Raw genomic sequence first — 20,348 nt, 5'->3', positions numbered from 1 at the left:
GCTAAATCTTTTGAGTTTGGCTGAGCAACATCCTGGTGTGCCAACTGTCTGCAAATTCAAATGCCAAGGAAGGCCAGGAATTGTTCAAGGTGGTATGGGAGTGGGAAGACAAGAAGGGCGGGGGGTGGGGGGAATTTAAGACTGAATATCAGGGAAGAATTCCTAATAATGGGTAATCTGTCATTCTGTAGGATAGTCTCGCAGGGGGATTGGAGAGATTCAAAGATTATTATTTACTTGGATTATGGTAATGTCTGGAGGCCCCAGTTGAAGTCAGGCTCTCTTATCCATATATATTATCTGAAGTGACCCCAAGGATCAATCAGAAAACTACATTCCTCAATCGAAGTCCTGGGCCTAACATTCCCAGGCCCACCAAAAGGGACTGAAAAGACAATCTGTCCATCAATCATGTGCAGGAATGTGTAGATCAAGGGACAGATGAGGCATGAATGTATGAATGGTAAAGCAAGGTGGCCCATATAACAGTATTTAGCCCACTGGGTCACCTTCAGTCCATGCATTATGCCTTTCCAGAACGACGGGTAAACATCTTCCCCCTAAAAAGACAAAGTGGGGGAATGTAGTAGAAAGAGCGCCTGAGACATAAGGCCTTGTATCTGAAGCCTGGTCTGAGACCTAAGGCCTGCACTAAAGTAGTGGTCAAGCTTTGCTGATAGGAAGCAAAGTTGGCAGAAGTCAGGCTCTGCCTGCTTGCAAGCTCACAGAACCTGGCAAGAACACGGCTGGTATTGCAAAAACACACATTCTTAAGAAAGACTAGACACAGGACACTCGTGCAAACACATTCCAGAAGGGTGGTACCAGAACACCCCGATACCAAGTATGGTACAAACACTCCCCCCCCCCCCCAGGGAAAAAACGGTAATGAGAACTCACTGACCCCTCCGAAAGATGATGACCTTGTGATGGATAGAGATGTTTCGATCACACCAACAGGTACAAGGTAATAGGTGGTGGTTAGCCACATCAGAGGTTGGTAACTAGCCACATCAGGGTGCAGTAACTACCTATGTCAGAGGGGCAATAGGGAACTTGTTTGTATCGGTGTATAAAATGGTACTTCAGAGGGATGTCTTTGTCTAGCTTAGTGGGGAATGGAAGGTCCCACCATTCACTGAGCTGCATCCATTGTTAAGGGCATACACGTAGCAGTGGTCCGTTAGAGTCTGCGGGATACTACTATCGTGCTTTGTCGACAATAAACCTGGCCGGGTGCCTTTGTACTTTAACGGTGTGATCGTTGGGCGGTTCAATGGACATCTGCTGTGCCGGCTGCATGTGCAGAGCTGGGATGGCACACGGAGAGAACACATACATCCAGCCGAACATCTGACAACAGACCATACCTGTGCTTAAAGTGAAGTATGTGCATAAGTGTTTGCAGGGTCAGGGCCTTAAGTCACCATCTATTAATTTATAACAGCCCATTCTTACACTGTGCACCAAGGTGAGGACATCAGTGCCCAGGGCACCACAAATGTTTTAAAAGAAAATAATTAAATGTTGGGCTGCACAAAAAAATTGGCCTTTTCCTTTTCCATGCATTTGCCTCCCCTCCCCCTAAATTTATTTTTTGCCCTGAATTTCATTAAGCAATAAAGCCTGAGAAATAGAAGCCCTAATTCCCTCTAACTGTGCCCTAATGCATGTCCTTTCAAGGAGGTTGAGGTAGTTGGGGTGAGGAGGTTGGGATGATTTAGTTGGGGATTGGTCCTGCTTTGAGCAGGGGGTTGAACTAGATGGCCTCCTGAGGTCCCTTCCAAGCCTGATATTCTATGAGTATCAGCTGTTCCCAATTCCCAGACCACTAGACAAGAACTAATTGTGGTTCTGCCACTGTCTTCCCTCCGTTGTCTAGGGCAAGTCTGAGTCTTTCTGTGTCTCAGTTTCCCCATCTGTAACATGAAGATAATACTTTGCTACTTCTCAAGGGGTAGAGAGGTTACTGATATGTGTGGAACAGGCTTTGTACCTGAAAAGTGCTATGTGGTCAGAGTTATTAATATGACTTCTATTATTGTCATCTGGAGATCTGGCCTCTTACTGCACCTTTTCCTCTGAATTAGGAGCTAGATGGGATGGTATCACTTAGTTACCTAGCTCCCTGGCATGTAGAGAGTGCCTTGCAGTAGGTCACATGCACCAGATGAAAGATGGAGTGAATCTCTGTCCCCAGAAGGTTGCAGCATAAAGATTTGAATAAGAACCATGCAGGATAAACATGAAGGGGCTGATAGTCATTCCAGCTGGAAAATAATGTGGAACAGAAGGATTCTCGGGAGTCCTTGAAGCAGGATGTCTAGGGCACTTGGTGCACAGGGTGGAAGAAGGTGGTTCCAAATGAAGAAGGAACACAGGGAGCAAGAGTGTGGGGGGGAATAGAGCGTCTCTCCAAACACACCTGGGATTAATGCCTAATAGTTTAGTATTTGTTTTACAGACCGATATGGAAGAGGCTCCAGAGGAGACAAAGAGTAAGTATGAGCTATAAACTCCCCAAACTGCATAGCTGCTCCATGGGGTGAGGGGTAGGATCAGCCCATGGGGGGAAAATCACCATTGACTGCAAAGCTCTCCTTTCCCTTGGGGTGACTGGTAAGTAGGATGACTTCCCACCCCATACAGCTCTGCCACAGACTTTCCCTGTGACTTTGAGTAAGTCACCTAATCTTTCTGCCTCAGTTTCCTCTTCTGTGAACTTGAGATGCTGCTGCCCTGCTTCACTGGGAGCTATACTAATTTATATAAAGCACTCTGAATTCCTTGGAGAGTGCTAGAAGATAGTTTTCAGAGTAGCAGCCGTGTTAGTCTGTATTCGCAAAAAGAAAAGGAGTACCCGTGGCACCTTAGAGACTAACAAATTTATTAGAGCATAAGCTTTCGTGAGCTACAGCTCACTTCATCGAATGCATCCGATGAAGTGAGCTGTAGCTCACGAAAGCTTATGCTCTAATAAATTTGTTAGTCTCTAAGGTGCCACGGGTACTCCTTTTCTTTTTTCTAGAAGATAGTAAAATTATTGTTATGTTTGTCGACAGAATATAGACACGGGGCATTTAAAGTAAAAGTTTATTTAAAGAGAAGAGAACAGTGTTCAGTCTTAGACTTGAAATATTTCAAAGTCTGTAATAAGACATTAGGCCTGGAAATATTAGATTTCAATTGGCATATGTCAGTAATATTGGATTTCTCTCTCCACTTAAAAACAATGGGGAGCAGGAGAAATTCCAGAATTACTCCCATTGAAATCAGTTGTAGTTAGGGGCCCAGGCCCATAAGACACCTCAGCTGGGCACATGGATGATGTATGCTTTGATGGGACATATGTGAGGGGTCGCCTCAATTTCAGGCCGTACTACTTCATGCTTAGAAACTAAATCTTAGGGCCCAGTCCTGCCAATACTTATACATGTGATTAACTTTACACATGGGAGTTGTTCGTTTAACTCAATGGGAAAACTCATGTGCGTAACTTTAAGCAGGTGCGTGTTTTTAAGACATGGCCTAAGACATGAAGTATGGTTATCAAATATTATGCTTTGATTTCTCAATCTGTTGTGAATCTCAATGCCAGTCATTAAATGTTGTATAAATAACAATGAGGATGATTTTGGTGTTTATAAATTCCAGCTAGTGTAAAAAGTTAGCTGTCAAAAGTCAGGAAAGGGTCTTTAGACATAATTATTTATGTACAAATCTAATCCCTCCAAACTTAAATCTACAGAATCCTTGTTCTTCGGGGAATGGGTGTGTGCTTTACTTTACTAGTCCATTACTGCTTGGGTTTTCCAACAGAAATAAGACCATGGAGCATGTCCCAGCTACCTTATAAAATCTACTCTTATAATCATTATTTTAATGCACAGAGCTATACAGAGAGTATAAAGCGCTAAAGCAAGCAAGAGAGCATCAAGGCCTCCCCGAATCCAGCTCAGTCTGTCAGCAAGCTGCTAAAGAAACTCCAGCCGTGGAACAGGTAACCAAGGGACGCTTGTGCTTTGCTGAGCTCAGCAGCTTCTTTGCCAAGGCATCTCTTTCTGGGGGTTGTGACAAGACCTGATTCTGCAGCTCTTGTGTATGCAGAACTTGCATGGACTTTGCTAGCTCCGGATGTGGAGGGTTTGCAACCATCAACCTAAGTTACATCGGCATACAGCCACCACAGTTATTAAATTATCTGCACACTTGGCTCCTTGTGCCGGCAGTGTGTGTCCTCACCAGGAGCGCTTGTACTGATTGTACTGTCAGTGTGGGTCATTGGGAGACTGCTCCTGGAGGCTAGTAACAGTCTATGTAAGCAACACAGTGTCTGTGCTGATACTGTGTCAACCTAATTACATGGACTGTGACTTTACATCACTCGGAGAGCTGGCGTGACTAATTTGCTGTAGAGAGGCACTTATAGAGGCCCTCCACCCACCTCCCCACCCCCAGCTCTGCTCCAGTCCAGCCTCCAGCTGCATCCCTGGCTCCTGTCCCCTTGCATGCCTTGGTCCATCCCCAGCCTTGGCCTCTGGCCGCGGCTCCATTCCCAGCCTGGGGTAGAGGCTGTGGGCAAGGCCAGAAGAATATAATCCCAGGGTTGGAAGGGACCTCAGGAGGTCATCTAGTCCAACCCCCTACTCAAAGCAGGACCAATCCCCAATTTTTGCCCCAGATCCCAAATGGCCCCCTCAAGGATTGAATTCACAACCCTAGGTTTAGCAGGCCAATGCTCAAACCACTGAGGTATTCCCCCCCCCCCTTCGATGTGTGCATGTGTCCCCCCCATCCATGGTCCCGCTCCTGGCCCTGGCTCAGGGAAGCTGGTGGGGTGTGGACGGGGTAAGGGGGGGCCCTTGAAAGTTTGGGAACTGCTGCACTTTCTGAGGCCCCCTCAACATGCTGTAAAAACTCCACGGCCCACCTGTGCCACAATAACTGGTTTTCTGCATATAAAAGCCAGGGCTGGCATTTGGGAGTGGCAAGCAGGACAATTGCCGGGCCTCATGCCATGGGGCCCCCACAAATCTATACTGCTCAAGCTTCGGCTTCAGCCCCGAGTGGCGGGGGTCTGGGCCAGGCTTCAACCCCATGCGGTGGGGCTTCGGCTTTCTACCCTGGGCCCTAGCAAGTCTAATGCTGGCCCTCCTTAACGGCCCCCCCGGAAACCTGCTCATGGTCCTGGTTGAGAACCACTGCGCTGGAGGATGACAGGCTGATACGCACCGGAAGGCCTGATATTTTCCATCCAGCTTTCGGGAGGGCTGACGGATAGTACAGTGTTCCTCATTAATGTGTAGGTGCTCTCTAATTAGCTCCTAGAGAAGTGCTCTAGCTTGGTTTAACTGTTTTCTCTTTATTCGAGGCTCCTGACTCGGGTTGCTGGGGCGCGCATCTGAATCGAGGGCAGACAGCCCCCAGGCTGAGCCCCCAAGACCGTGACACCCTAAAGGCGTCTGCGCAGTATTTTGGAATGAAGCTAAAAGCCAACCTGGGAGCGGCCATAAAGGTCTGGCGACTCTGTGAAAGGGCCTTTGATGTTTGGGTAACTTCAGGGTAGTTCTGATGAACAAACCCCTGGATTTCCGAAGGAGTAGCGTTTGTGTGATCTCTCTAGCACTCTGCATGGATTTACTAGGCAGAATCTCATGTCTAGGCCAAAGAGTGGAGGTGGCGAACGTGTGATCCACTGAATTCAGTGATGTTGCTCTCCTCTTTAATGCAGAGGTGCAGTCTGGGGGGACTACAGCTCCTGGGATGGACTGCTCCACGGGAGGCCAAGCTTAGATCAAGAGGGCACATTGAATGCTAGGAGCTGTAGCCTGCCGCTGCCCCTCTTTAGTACAGAGGCTCACCTGCATAATCGCCTCCCTTTCATGCCTGCTAGGTGAGCTCCAGGCAAGCTGCCAATGCAGCAAGCGTTTGATCCTTCCCTGCCTTCAAAAAGGAGAAGCTCTCCTTGTTCGCAGAGATGGCAGGTGCCAAAGGCTAGCGTGGGCAGGCGCAGCTTGAAACGAAGCTTACGTGCCAGGCAGTGGAGAGAGAGCCCAGGAGGTACCTCTCAAAGCTGCTCATGGCCCTTCCTCAGAAGAGGAGGAAAATGCCCCACTGCATTTCCAGAGAGGGCCCCAGAAATGAATTCCCAACAAATTTTTAGCGCACCTTGTTACCAAATCAAACCCGTGAACTCTGCAAAACCGTCTACGAGTTAGAGGGGCTCAGTTCAAACGATGCTGAGGAAGGTGTGGCTGCCCCGCTGGAGTCACGTGGTCCATTTTCATGAGATCAGGAGGTGATCTGCAAACCAGCTGAGGGGTTAGACTGCACCCCAGGTTCTGTGTGAGGCTCCTCTTTCATCTGACTCTTGTGATCAAATAACAAGGCTGGAGAAAGGGGGATGATATATTTTGTTTGTTTTTAGTCCATCTCCCCCACTCCCCCATATCTAAGGAATCTCCGATTTGCCCTTGCTTGGTGCTGTTCACAAAGGTAGTTCTCATGGGCTGGTTAAACCCTTTCACTCAGGAGCTGCTGCATAATGAAAACGAGTGTGGTATCTGGTGAGATCTCTTGGTTGTGTTCAGCACATGTGACTGAAATCACAGGAATTCTCCTTTAAGAGGCTGCTAATTCCCACTCAAAGCAAAGCGGGTATTTTGAGAAGCAATGGAAATTAGGTTTGGATATTTACTATCCCGTTGTAATATTGAATCCTTGGAAAGCTGCCTAAACCAGAGCTCCTGACTCCTTGTTGTCACTAAAGATCCCCTGGCATGTTCCCCTGGAGTAGAGGCGTTACTTCCAGTGTCATGATCAGATTTCATTTAGGCGTCTACATTCTACAACAAAACATCGCCAGCAGGTTCTGTTGGATGCCATATTCCTCACTTCCTGTCCCAAAGCTTTTGAGCAATTTAAAACAGCTGTCATTTTCCACTCCAGAGGTGGCTGCATTTCAGTGATTGTTGAAGCGATCCCTCTGCACATAGCTTGTTAATCTGGGCCAAATTCTGCTGGGTCTTGCACTCACGCTGCATCATGAATGTGGCCCTTCGCATCCTTTGGGGTGCTCTAAAAGTGTTGCTCATTCTTATCTGAGGGAGGCGTCCGTCAAAAGTGTCTTTGTTCTCGCATCTTCCCTTTAGTGTGAGCAGAAGATATGTGTCGAGAGTTGATGCGTGAAAGCAAATGGAACCTGTTTGGAAGCCGTTGGCACACCAAAGAACTGCTGCCCAGAGTAGCTGTGACGCTAGCATAACTGGTTCTTCACTGGGGGTTTTTAAAGAGCTAATGTTTTCTTTGGGGCTTGCTCTAAGTTATATCCGTGCTGGCACTGCACTTGAGGCTGTGCAGTGAAGCCAGTCTTTGCCTTGAAGAGTTGGCAGAGCTGATGGAGGCACCAGGAAGCCCAGAGGAAGGAATACTTTGGAGCTGCTTTTATTTTGTGTCCCTTGTTGTGGACAGCCCGGAAGAAGTGATTCTGTAGGAGCAACTTGGATTTGGACAGGGAAAGGGCCTGGGGAAGCAGGATTCCAAGGGTGCATAGGGGTGACATGGAGAGGAGCAGTGTAGGGCCTAGACTGGGACAGGGAATGCTGAAAACTTACTGCTGTTTAATTCTGATTGCAGGAGCGTCCTGTAACTTTGAGGAAGTCCTTGACTCCCCGAGGGAAGCCAGCTGTGCTCCTGTTGGAGAAGAGCTCGGACAACAGCAACCAGGGTGCATCTCCAAAGCCCCCCCAGATGCCATCGCTGAAAAGCGACAAAGACTGTGTTACTAACTCTGATCCTAACAAGCCAGGAGACCTCCTCCTCCTGCCATCGATGTCGGGGCTGGCCCGCACCATCCTCTCTGGAGGGCTGAAGCCGAGCCCTGAGGTAAATAAATTCCAGCAATTGAAGCAGACGGTGGCCCAGAGACTGGGCTCCCTAGATCCTGGCTGGCTGGACAGGTGTCAGGGCATCAGGGAGAAAGCAGGGGAGAGACCAGGAGAGGAAAGTGCTTCTACCTCAAATGGCAGGAACAAAGATCAGACAAAAGCAGGCCCTGCCCTGCAGGGGAATGTCGACCAATCTCTGCATGACTATTCCCTGAACCAAACCACTGGAGTTGGGGCTCAGTCCCTGGAAAGCGAGAATGTTCCACCTCTTGGAAACTGCTCCCTGTGGAGCTGGAAGCTGCAGAAACACCAGGATCCTTCTAGGAGAAACCAGCAAGGAGCTGCCCTGGAGGGGGATGATCTTGTTAAAGGTGGTGGAGATGACTACAGGGTGGCTGTGAAGGATGAGCAGGGTACTAGTGAAACCCGAGGGAACGGCAGGATGGACTCAATGCTTGGTGCTACTGAAATCAGCATTGCCAAAGAACGTGTCAGTAAACATAAGAATCTCCCAAAGGATGCCCATCAGGGAGCAGAGCAGGAAAAGCTTGGTAACGCTTCAGGAGGGGACGGAGGAGCCTCTTGTAGAACAGGGGACGGGCCCAGTCAACCCAAGAAGGTCAAAGTGACCCATAAAAAGAGGCAGCGAACTGCCACAGCCAGCAAAGATGATGGTGCTGTGGCGCCAAAGCGCAGGTGGACTAGTGCATCATCCAGAGACGACCCCGTCTCTGTGAAGAAGAAAGCGAGAGGGTCCATCTGTGAGCCAAAGCCAGGCGAAAGCAGCTTGGAAGAGGATGGGGAGTCTGTGGAGGTTAAAGAGAAGGGAAGGGATGTGCCAATGCTCTCTGAAAACCTCCTTGGAGAAGTCGAAGGGGAGGGGAAGCACAAATGGAGCAGCAGAGCCATTGTCTGCAGGTGGGTTTGATCTCTTCTGGTGGCTCAGCCTTGGGGTTGGGAATACAGCTGGGGTGGCCAACGTGCAGCCCACAGGGTTGTATGGTGTAGCCAGAAGTTGTCCCTCTCTTGAGTATAGAGAGGCAGCCCTTGGAGACTAAGGATCCCGCCATGCAATGCTCCCTGTTGACCCAAGTGGCCAGGGGTCTAGAGCTCACCATCTCCCAGGTGTATAAGATAGGCAGCTCTTGCAGTGTCATCTGCAGTTCCTAGAAACCACCTGGCAGTAAAATAAACGGGTTAGGTTCAAACCTGCTTGGACCTGAACAGCTTCTGAAACGTGTGCTGAAACTGGCCTAAGCTGGCGTTCAAAGGTGCAAGTGCTTTCCCAGTTGACTTCAATACTGAATGAGCATCCTTGTGCCCTAATGTAGCCTGCTTCCTGCCAGCACTTCTGGAGTGTGCAAGGTTGATATTTATTTAACTATGGGCCAGATCCTCTCCTGTGCAAAGATGCACTTAGTCCTGCAGATGAGAGAAGCAGTCAGGGAACCAGTTACAGCGCCCCAATTCTCAAGCTGGCCCTGGCATAAATTGGAGCAGTTTAGAGGCTGCTCTGACTGTGACAGTTGGCTCTGGTCATTGAGACTCCGTATGCCAGCTGAGAATTGCTATGGGGGAGCAGAGTTTGATCTGGTGTAGCTGAGAGGAGAGTCTGGCTCTCTGCAATGAGCAGGTGACTAAACCCTCCAGCTGCTGATACATCAGCATCACCCCTGCTAACAGGAGAAATAAATCAAAACCAGGGTAGGGAAGGAAGCTGAGCAGGGGAGTTGTCAAATGCAAATTGGGAACAGAGGAGGTTTAGGATGAGAGGGGGCTTTTTCAAGCCCTGAAATGGAGATTGCAAGCAGTGTAGGGGAAAATAAACTATTAAAACCCAGCCCAGTATAGTGGGCAGTAGAAGCTAGCCCAGTGGAGATGCTACAAGGAAGCTAGATGACTTTCCAATCTGCTTGTCAAAGCACCTCCACATCCCGTTTTGAGGCAGATGGCACATTAAATATTGACAGAGAAAGAGGATCTGTATCCAGAGCATTTATCGAGGTAAGCACAAGTTAGTGCTGAGCTGCCGGCTCCTTTTGCAGTGACTCCAGGGATTCTAAACTAGCTCTGGAGCCTTGAGGGGAAGAGCAATGATCAGTACTGACTGTTTCAGAATATCTCCCTCCCTATGTTACTAAGCACTTTTTGGGTTCTTTAAACATTGCTTTAAAAATATAGCTTGGGGACAGATTTTTCCCCACCCCCACCCAAATCAATGGGGTTGCTCTCAGAATAAGGACCTCTTTTGTGTGTGTGTGTGTGTGTGTGTGTGTGTGTGTGTGAGTGAGGCAGAATCTGGCCCTTCTCTTGGGTAGTCTCATGTGGAAGGCATGGGACTTAGAGTCAGGGGCACCTCGGTTCTGTTCCTGGCTCTCCCACAGATCAAGTGTGTCACTTTGGGTCACACTTAAGCCAACGCTATCCGAAGCCTCCACTAATTTTGGGTGCCCAACATGAGACCCCTTGCGTCTGTTTTTTCACAAACACCCATTGGCTTTGATTAGAGTTGTGGGTGCTTAACTCTTCTGCTAGTCAAGCCAAAGTGTCTCAAGGTGGCCTCTCCAAAATAAGGGCTCCCAGAATGAGAAAAGCAACATTTGAAAATGTGGCCATTAGCTTCTCCATGCCTCATTTTCCCCCTCTGTAAAATGGGGATGATAATATCTATGTTGTGGGGGGTTGTGAAGATTAATCGTTTCTGCAGCACTTTGAAATCCTTGGATGGGAGGTGCTGGGGAAGAGCAGCCTGGTGTTGATTTCACCAGTGGTGCAGCTTTACTACTTGCATTTCAGTCTGCTTGGGAAAATGAAACTAGACCTATCCCCATCTCTCTCCATTGCTCCATGTTGCCTTCCTTGATGCTGTCCAGCTTTCACTGCAGCAAGAATACAATCCAGTGCATCTTCATGGGTAACATACATGCTGCCTGACTCTACCATCTGGACTTGCTTTTCCAGGGCCCCTGTAAAGAAGGACGGCAACTTTGTCAGACTCAACCTGAAGAAGAAATCTCACGTTAAAGGTTACGCGTTGAGAGGACATCACCTTCGCAAGCAGGTGAGATGACCAATTACTTGGCGAGTGCTAATTAAGGGGAGGACCTCCCTTTATAAAAGAGCAACAACTCTCATTTTCCATTTTCCTGTGTGTTTCCATGCTGCTAACCTCTCCTTCCCAATCTCCGCCCTCCCGCAGCATAGGCTGTGAGCAGTTCTGAATGTTTCATTTTGTGCTGCAGACCCTATTTCTGATGGAGCACGGTATTTATAGCCTCTTGCTTGCTAGGTTTTGCCTTTTTCATTAAGGGACTCAACAAGCTTGAAATATAGTCTCTTTTACAAGTGAGTTTAAAGCAGTTTCAGGTTCTACCCTGGCCCCTGAAACCTCCTGCTAGTTTCTGTGGTTTTACAATAAAAAAAAATTCCTTTTTTTTTTTTTTTTAACATTTCCTCTCCGTTATTGCATGAAAGAGTCACATGACTGGGAGACAGTGACTGCCTGGGCAGTGGGGCTGAAGAATGGTGAGACTGACTGGACAAAGTGCTGCCAGTTGCATGTGGTAAATGAATGGAGGGGTGGTGGGGAAGAAGAGAATCATTTGCTCTCTGATCTCAAAGTTATAGGGATCTTAGGCCCTGATCCTGATGGTTACTCTGAGGGCAGAACCCTGCACCCAGGCAGAGCCCCACTGATGTCAGTGAGCGCCAGGGTCTGTCCGTGGGGAGTAACTTGTTGGATCAGGGCCTGCAGTGTTGCTCGCAACCACAGCCTGCAACAGGCTTTCAGGCAAGAGCTTGCTGCTGACCTCCTGACATTGACAGGATCCCTTTGAAGTGTTGAGGCCTGTGCTGTAGAATATGCCATTCCGTCTAACATGCCTAAGGCAATGATAGAGCACAGAGAACTCACCAGGCAGGATGCTCCTTTGGCTTCTTTAAAATCTGTCCAGTTCCTCCTTTCCAAAGAGAGCCCCGAGTGAGATTCTTAGCACCTTCGGCCGCGGGGCATGCTGTAGAATTAGTTTTGGTTTAGTTTAGAGAATCACTCTCTCAGCGAAACATTCCCAGTGTACTGGAAGCCAGTAGGAGAAACAGCCTGCCATTAACATTGTGGCAACACTTCAGTGCTTCGCTGATCTGATGATCCACAGAAAAATGGCACTGGCTTAATCTCGCTGCCAAGCAAAGAATTGTTAAATAACGGGGAATTCAACAGCACAGGTTTTGTTTGTAGATGATGAATATTTGTATAATGTGGCGAATTCCAGCCTGCTCAGATAAGATGTTAAACAGAGGTACCGATCAGATGAGGTCAAAGCTCCCAAGGCATTTCTTGCAAGAGCAGTGGAATTAACCCTTAAGTTCCAGCCAAGTTCTACCATGGGCGGCTGCATTCTGCCTCCTTTAATCCCCCCCCCCAGTCCACACAGCTTGAATTGGATACAGTTGATTTCCCTTCCTGTCCTAAATTGTGTAATGTTGTTGGATTAAGCACCACTGCATTTAGCTGCAGAGATTGCTGCACATGTGAAAGGATTCCTATCTTGTAGCTCTGCTTGGTAGTGAGCACTATCACGGACCCACAATCTCTTCAGTTATAGTCCCGTTTTCACAGGCTTTTCTGAAAGGTTCACATTTTAGGGTGAAACTGCATTCCTGGTCTCTGCCCAAAGATCATTTTTGTTTGAGCAATTTACTGTCAACCATTTTTTTTTTTTTTTTTTGAAAGAGGTGTTACTGGAAATAATTCTCCAGTGGGGGGTTGTGTCACTGCCTGCCCTGCAACCCTGGGTGCCTTACAGTGCTTTGGTGCAGTAGCCCCCAACCTGAGCCGTTCACAAGCAGCCTTCCAGCATGCAGGTGACACCTTGAATGTCTGTGAATAGTCACAGCTCTGACCCCAACAGCAACACAGAAGTCACACTCTGGCTTCCACCAGCCTTGGTTACTACTGGCAGGGTGACCCCGACACACTCCCAGTCCCAAATTTTCCCCAAGACATATTCTGCACTGTCCAGCCCTCTCCTGGACAGCTCAGCTATTACAGGTCCATTGAAGGGTCAATATGCAACCGTTAGCGTAACTCCAGTTGAAGTAGCAAACGGTTCAGTTTAACACAACACTGGATTTGTTTTTGATTAGAAAATAAAACAAGTTCATTTAACCGCAAAGAGACTTTAAGCGAGTACAAGTATAAGGCATTAAAGCCAGAAATAGTTACACAAGAAATAAAGATAAAACGCTTTCTAGCAACTAAAACTTGGTTCAAGGTAAAATCCTTACCATGGGTTCCCAGCAATGTTGCTGACCAAACTGTCAGGTCAGGAACTCCCCCAAAGTCAAAGGGCTCGTTCTTTGTCATCTTAAGTAAAAGAGAGAGCGGTAGAGGGAGAACCTTTTGCCCCTCACTTTTGTAGTCCAGTCACCCTTTGAAATGCATCTTCCTCAGGGCTACCTCTAGATAAAGTTCCTTGCAGCTGTGAGAACAGAGCCATGGGCCTCGTGGTGAAAGAGGTTCCAGGTGGTTGTTTGCTAAAATGCAGATCGGTCTGTTCCTGCCCCATTTCGTTGCCAAAGAATGGCCATGTGACTGGGGATCGCCAGTTAACCTTGACGACACCTGGGTAGAGGCCTGGGCTTGTCCTTCCTCTTTGAGGAACTGATTTACCCGCCTTGCTGCCTCAGGGAGCCTTTACTTTTTTTACATATAAGTTTACTACTTGTATGTAAATTGAGGTGTAAACACATTTCTTTGTTTAGTGCAGTGGTCACCAACTGGCCGATCGCGATCGACTGCTTGATCCTAGAGGATCTCCCAGTCGATCGCGATCTCCAGTGGTGCAGCGTAAGTGGCACTAAAGCAAACTTCCTACCTTGGCCCCACTCCACTCCTGGAAGCAGCCAGTGTGGCCCCGGGGGTAGGGGGTCTCCCTTTGTGTGCTGCTTCTGCCTGCAAGCACTGCCCCCACAGCTCCCATTGGCCGAGAGAGCTGCAGGGGCAGTGCTTGCAAAGAGGGGCAGAGTGTGGAGCCACATGCCTCCCGCGTGTGCCCTCTCCCCCCCGGGGCTGCAGGGGCACGTTGGCCCCTTCCGGGAGCTGTATGAGGCTGGGCTAGGCAGGGGGCCTGCTTTAGCATTGCTGCGCCTGCTGCTGGAGGTAAGTGCTGCCTGGCGGGAGGCTGTACCCCAGCCCTGAGCCCCTTCTCAGAGCCAGCACCCCAAGCCCCCTCCTGCACCCCAACACTCTGCCCCAGCCCGGAGTCCCCTCCTGCACACAAACTCCCTCCTAGAGCTTGCACCCTTCCTGCACCCCAGCCCCTTGCCCCAGGCTCAGCCCAGAGCCCCCTCACACACTGTGAACCCCTCGGCCCCAACCTAGAGCCCACATCCCTTCCCGAATCCCAACCCCCTACCCCAGCCTGGTGAAAGTGAGTGAGGGTGGGGGAGAGTGAGCGACGGAGAGAAGGGGAGATGGAAGAGGAGGGGTAGATCCTGGGTTGCCCTTAGATTCAAAAAGTGATCTTGAGCATAAAAAGGTTGGAGACCACTGGTTTAGGACAACGCGGTTTAACAATTTCTGCCTAGTCAGGGCTACGTGGGTTTGAACATGTGCTAAGAACATCACACGGGGAATTCATAACTTTACATGTAATGTTGCTACATACATTTTATAGTGATATTAACCAGTGAGTTATTAGTTTTCAAATGATAGCTCACAAGATTTATTTTGTACAAAGATTACTACAGTAGCATGTAGGGTGTGAATATAGGGGTGCATTCGGTTACATATGCCACATACTATAAAAGGTATGTGGTGTAGTTGTTAGTTACTGTGGCAACTATAACACTTGCTTTTCCTGCCTCATTTTTAATTTTAACTGTGCAATATAAATGTAGTTTGTGCATTTAAAAGGTGCTGTGGGCAAAATACTTTGGAGCTGCTATGTTCATGGCATATGCACAGAGAAGTTTAGATAAAAACACAAAATACTTTTGCTGGAAGATTGCAACATAATACTTCTATTTCCCAGAATTCTGAATTCTAACATGCAAGAATCGCAAACAGAGCAAAACAAAGCAGGCTGCTCTCTAGGGCAGCAAGGCACAACTCACTCCACCTTACTCTAGACGGGGATGTCTGCAGCAGACTGAATGCTTAAGGCCCAGGTTTCACACTTCCCTACAGAGTCCCCTAATCTGCCAGCAGGACCTGGAAACCCCTTGCAAACTTAGAGTGATAGCTTGTAACTTTAACACAATTTGCAGTACCCCACAGGGGCCTTCTCCAAAGAGAGGTGCTACCGAAATATATTGTTAGCCTTCTAGCAAAGATTTGCTGGGATACTCAGGGGACCGCTATGTGCATGAGAGAGAGAGAGGAAGCATGTCGAGTGGGGAACGGGGGGAAGAAATACATTTTGATTTTAGCTGAAAGAAAAGCCTCTTTATTTTTAAAGCTTGGTATGTTTACACAGCGCCTCTGCAAACAGGTGATCCACAGGGAAAGGGACCAAGCAGTATAAAAATATCTGAGTTATCGGTTGCTTCTCAAAACAGTTTATGTGGAAGCGCTGATCCCTGGGTTAACTCTTTGGATGATGATTGTCCTTGTATCACATCTGAGTACCTTCAAGGACAGGTGAGGATGTCAACTGCTGCTAGGAGAGGCTTTAGAAAGAAAATTCATACAGAATCTAACAAGATCAGAAAATCTCCTGATTTTGTTTATTTCAGACCTCAGAGCCTGAGGTGACCTATTCTAGTTGACGGGAAAGGTCACAGAAATGTGAAGGAAGGGTTGGTTGTATTTTGAAACTTTCTTAAAAATAAACCTCTCTTGTGTTTGAGCCACTGTTCCCTGCCTGGCTGTCCCCTGGGGTTTGGAACTCTTTAGATCTCTGACTCATAGTGTTCAAATAGGACCCCCCCCCCACCAAGTCCTGCAGCGAAGGGAGACGGAGGGCAAAGGAAATGCTGTGAATTCTGCCTTGGGGCTGGATGCCATGGAGGAGGCAGGGCGTGTGCCCTCCAAACCCTATAGATCCTGGGTGCATATAAGCTAGAGATACTGGCAACTGTAGAGAGGGGATGCTGCTTTCTAGGGATGCTCTTCCCACCCTGAAGAGTCCTAGAGCCTGGACTGCAGCCCAAGCCCAGAAATCTACTCAGCAATGAAACAGCCCCACAGCCTGCGTCCTGCAAGCCTGAGTCGGTTGGCATAGGCCGGCCGTGGGTTTTTCTGTGCTGTGTAGACATACCCTCATAGCTTACCAAAAAGAAGGTTAAGGAGTGACTCGATTGCAGTCTATAAGTACCTACATGGGGAACACACGTGATAATGGGCTCTTCAATCTAGCAGCGAAAGGTTGGAAGTTGAAGCTAGACAACTCAGACTGGGGATAAGGCAAAAATTTTTTAACAGTGAAGGTAGTTAACCATTGGAACAATTTATCGAGGGTTGTGGTGGATTCTCCATCACTGACCCTTTTTAAATCAACCTTTGGATGTTTTTCTAAAAGATCATAGAATCATAGAATATCAGGGTTGGAAGGGACCCCAGAAGGTCATCTAGTCCAACCCCCTGCTCAAAGCAGGACCAAGTCCCAGTTAAATCATCCACTCTAGAATCATCCACTCTAGAATCATCCCAGTTAAATCATCCACTCTAGAGATCCACTCTAGAAATTATTTTGGGGCAGGTGTGACACAGGAGGTCAGACTAGATGATTGCAATGGTCCCTGCTGGCCTTGGATTCCATGGAACTCAGAGCAAGAGGCAGTTCCTGCCCCAGAGACCTTATAGTCTAACTTAACCGAGGAAATTGCAGACTGTTTTAAGACTTCTTCATCCCAGTGGTGAGAACAAGGAGTCCCTTTCCAGCACGTTTGCTAAGTGAGCTACCAAAAGGCCAGTTTCCAGCGAAAGTCATTTCTAGCCTCCCATCTGCAATTTCAAATGAATTCAGAATTTTCCTTTGCTTTGCTTCCTGGCCTAACAGTTGTGCAGTGTTACTTTGCACTGTTATATACCTGCTGACTGCCACCCCCAGAGGTGGTGCATTTCCCAGGAGTGATCACTGACTGGGTGTGGAGATGTAGGAGGTTCTTATGTCCCTAATCTGGCTGTTTCTGATGGGGCTTTTTTGGCTTACAAGCAAGGCCCTGGCTTAGGCCTGCTGGTCCCTTTACAGGTGTGGAAGCAGAAGTGGCAGAAGAAAGGTGAATGGTTTGGAGGAGGTGGCAAATGCTTCGACAGGGGCTCAGATACCTGCTTCAGATGTGGCGGAACAGGGCACTGGGCCTCGGAATGTAAAGGCAGAGGTAAGGCTTTCTACCTCCCCTGGCCAGCTGGGCCAACCTGAAAAAGCAACAGCCCACATCACAGATACCTGCACTGATGTCAAGAACTGCTGCATAAAGAAGGACACTGTGCTCGGGACAGCCATGCTTGGCAATAGTAATATTTTGGGAGGTTGACGTGTGGCCACAGTCAGCTGGATGCATGGCAGGGCATGTTCCCGGATTTTACTTTATTGCACGAACAGGTTAGGTTATAAAGTTCCACCCACTTTACCTTTTAATGCTGGATAAATTACAGCAGTAGCAGCATGAAATAAATGTTAGCTGTGCAGCAATGAATGAGAACGCAACACAAGATCTAATGAATACAGAGAGCCCCCAGGAGTGTAGGACAATAAAGACTGCGGCTTGCCAGAGGCAATGGGGAACTTTGCCAATGCCAAGCATCAAGAGGAGTAACAATGGGAATCTCTCTTCTCTTCTCCTGCTGGTTTCAGGACATGGCCTTTGTGGGAAACCTCTCAGAGGAAGAGACTGAAAAGATTAAGATTGTTACCTCAGAGAAGAGAAAAATGGACATGTTAAAAATCTATAACCCAATGAATGGCTGAGAGAAGGAGATAGGGAGAGCAGAAGCTCTCTATCTCACAGCACAGGAATAAGGGGCCACACAGTGACATTGAAAAGTGGGAAACTAATCAAAGGAAATACGTTTACAGAAAACATGTAACTAGATTGTGGAACTCATTACCACAGGATGTCATTGTGGACAAGAACCTAGCAAGACTGAAAAATGGATTGGAATGCCTATGGATAACCAGAGAATCCAGAGTTAGAGTAGTTCATGTAAAAGAGAAGTACTGGAAGGGACATCAAATCTCCTGCTTCAGGGTTTAAGCCAATCTCTAACTATTAGAGACCAGGATGAGAGCTAATGTAGGGGCAGATTATCCCACATCTACTGCAGGGTTCTTATACCTTCCTCTGAAGCATCTGATGCTGGTCAGAGACTGGATACCTTGAGTCTGAGCCAGTCTGGCAATTCTAGTGTTCCCAAGAAAAGAGACTGGTCCTGAAAGCGTTTGCGCAGGCCACCAGCTTGCAGAGAGCTAGATATTGGATCTTATTAATCATTTCATGGTTTTGGTCCCATTTTGCCTTTTTCCTTCCAATTCAGCTAGATTTATGTGTGCATTCAGGGCAAGGAGCTCCTGGCTCTCAGAGACCATGTACGGGCTTTGGAGGCCAGGCTGGCTGAGCTGGAGGAGCTAAGGGAGACAGAGGGGTACATAGATGAGACTTTCTGGGACACAGTAGAACGGTTCCACCCCTGGTCTGACGGCCTCTATGCTGTTGAGGAGGATGAAAGCCTCAGGGAAGGAGAACATCCAACTGGAGCAGAGGGAAATGATCCCATAGTTGAGACCCTCCTTCCAGATGATGATGTGGTATCCTCTCGCACGGAGGATACTTCTCCAGGGGAGGGAATTCCAGTTATTAGACAGACTGGTATTAGTAATGGGCGATTCGACATACATACATAGCTAGGTTTGCGAGGATCGGGAGACCTGCATGGTGACTTGCCTGCCTGGTGCAAACGTTGCGGATCTCTCGAGACATCTAGACAGGTTTATGTGTAGTGCTGGGGAGGAGCTGCTGGTCGTGGTACATATAAGAACCAGTGACATAGGGAAGGATAGGAGAGAGATCCTGGAAGCCAAATTTAGGCTGCTAGGTAAGAGGTTGAAGTCCAGGACCTCCATGGTAGCACGCTCTGAGATTCTCCCAGTTCCACGTGCAAGGCCAGTTAGACAGGCAGAGCGGCAGGGTCTCAATGCATGGGTGAGACGATGGTGTAGGAAGGAGGGGTTCAGATTTATAAGGAACTGGGGAAACTTTTGGGAAAGGGGGAGCCTATACAGGAATGATGGGCTCCACCTAAACCAAAATGGAACCAGATTGCTGGTGCTTAAAATTAAAAAGGTCATAGAACAGTTTTTAAACTAACGGCTGGGGGAAAAGCCGACAGGTGCGGAGGTGCATGTGGTTTGGACATCCCTTGGGGAGGATCTATTAATGGAGATTCTTTATGCCTTATTAAGGAGGAGAGGATGGAAAATGATAAAATACAGGTAGGATCTGATGAGAAACAGTCAAATGAAAAAAAGTCCTATTCAATTACATCATGTAATGGCAGACAGCTAAAAAGTGACAAGTTCTTAATGTGCTTATATACCAGTGTTAGAAGTCTAAATACGAAGATGGGTGAACTAGAGTGCCTTGTATTAAATGGGGATCTTGAGATAATAGGCATCATAGAAACTTGGTGGAATGAGGATTATCAATTGGACGCAGTAATACCAGGGTACAAAATATATTGGAAGGATAGAACAGGTTATGCTGGTATGGGAGGGGCACTGTATGTGAAAGAAAACATAGAGTCAAATCAAGTAAAAAAATCTTAAATGAACCAAACTGTACTATAGAATCTCTATGGATAGTAATTCCATGCTTGAATAATAAGAATATAGCACTAGGAATATATTACAGACCACCTGACTAGGTTGGTGATAGTGATTGCGAAATGCTCAGGGAGATTAGAGAGGCTATTAAAATAAAAAACTCAATAATAATGGAGGATTTCAACTATCCCCATATTGACTGGGTACATGTCACCTCAGGACGGGATGCAGAGATAAAGTTTCTTGATGCCTTAAATGACTGCTTCTTGGAGCAGCTAGTCCTGGAACCCACAAGAGAAGAGTCAATTCTTGATCTAAGTGGAGCACAGGATCAGGTCCAAGAGGTGAATATAGCTGGACTGCTTGGTAATTGTGACCATGATACAATTAAATTTAACATCCCTGTGGCGGGGAAAACACCACAGCAGCCCAACACTGTAGCATTTAATTTCAGAAGGGGGAATTACACAAAAATGAGGAGGTTAAACAGAAATTAAAAGGTAGAGCACAAAAAGTGAAATCCCTGCAAGCTGCATGGAAACTTTTTAAAAACACCATAATAGAGGCTCAACTTAAATGTATACCCCAAATTAGAAAAACATAGTAAGAGAACCAAAAAAGAGCCACTGTGGCTAAACAACAAAGGAAAAGAAGCAGTGAGACGCAAAAAGGCATCCTTTAAAAAGTGGAAGCTAAA

General features: G+C 47.6%; 1 protein-coding gene across 5 annotated transcripts in view; it reads left to right on the top strand.

The window, feature by feature from the left end:
• Positions 1-20,348, top strand: part of RECQL4 (RecQ like helicase 4) — a 44,511-nt gene that overhangs the window by 2,131 nt on the left and 22,032 nt on the right. For all 5 annotated transcript variants that reach the window (XR_005290937.2, XM_038388746.2, XM_038388744.2 and 2 more), the window contains exons 3-8: positions 2,465-2,498; positions 3,891-4,000; positions 5,372-5,515; positions 7,636-8,804; positions 10,848-10,947; positions 17,081-17,210. Coding sequence is in view for 4 of the 5 variants with exons in the window: in XM_038388746.2 (XP_038244674.1) it covers positions 2,465-2,498; positions 3,891-4,000; positions 5,372-5,515; positions 7,636-8,804; positions 10,848-10,947; positions 17,081-17,210 (1,687 nt within the window). In the remaining variant the exon portion in view is untranslated. The remainder of the gene's footprint in view (positions 1-2,464; positions 2,499-3,890; positions 4,001-5,371; positions 5,516-7,635; positions 8,805-10,847; positions 10,948-17,080; positions 17,211-20,348) is intronic.

This window comes from Dermochelys coriacea, chromosome 2, assembly GCF_009764565.3.
Source record: "Dermochelys coriacea isolate rDerCor1 chromosome 2, rDerCor1.pri.v4, whole genome shotgun sequence".
Classification (NCBI taxonomy): Eukaryota; Metazoa; Chordata; order Testudines; family Dermochelyidae; genus Dermochelys; species Dermochelys coriacea.
This window is presented reverse-complemented; position numbering and strand designations above follow the sequence as displayed.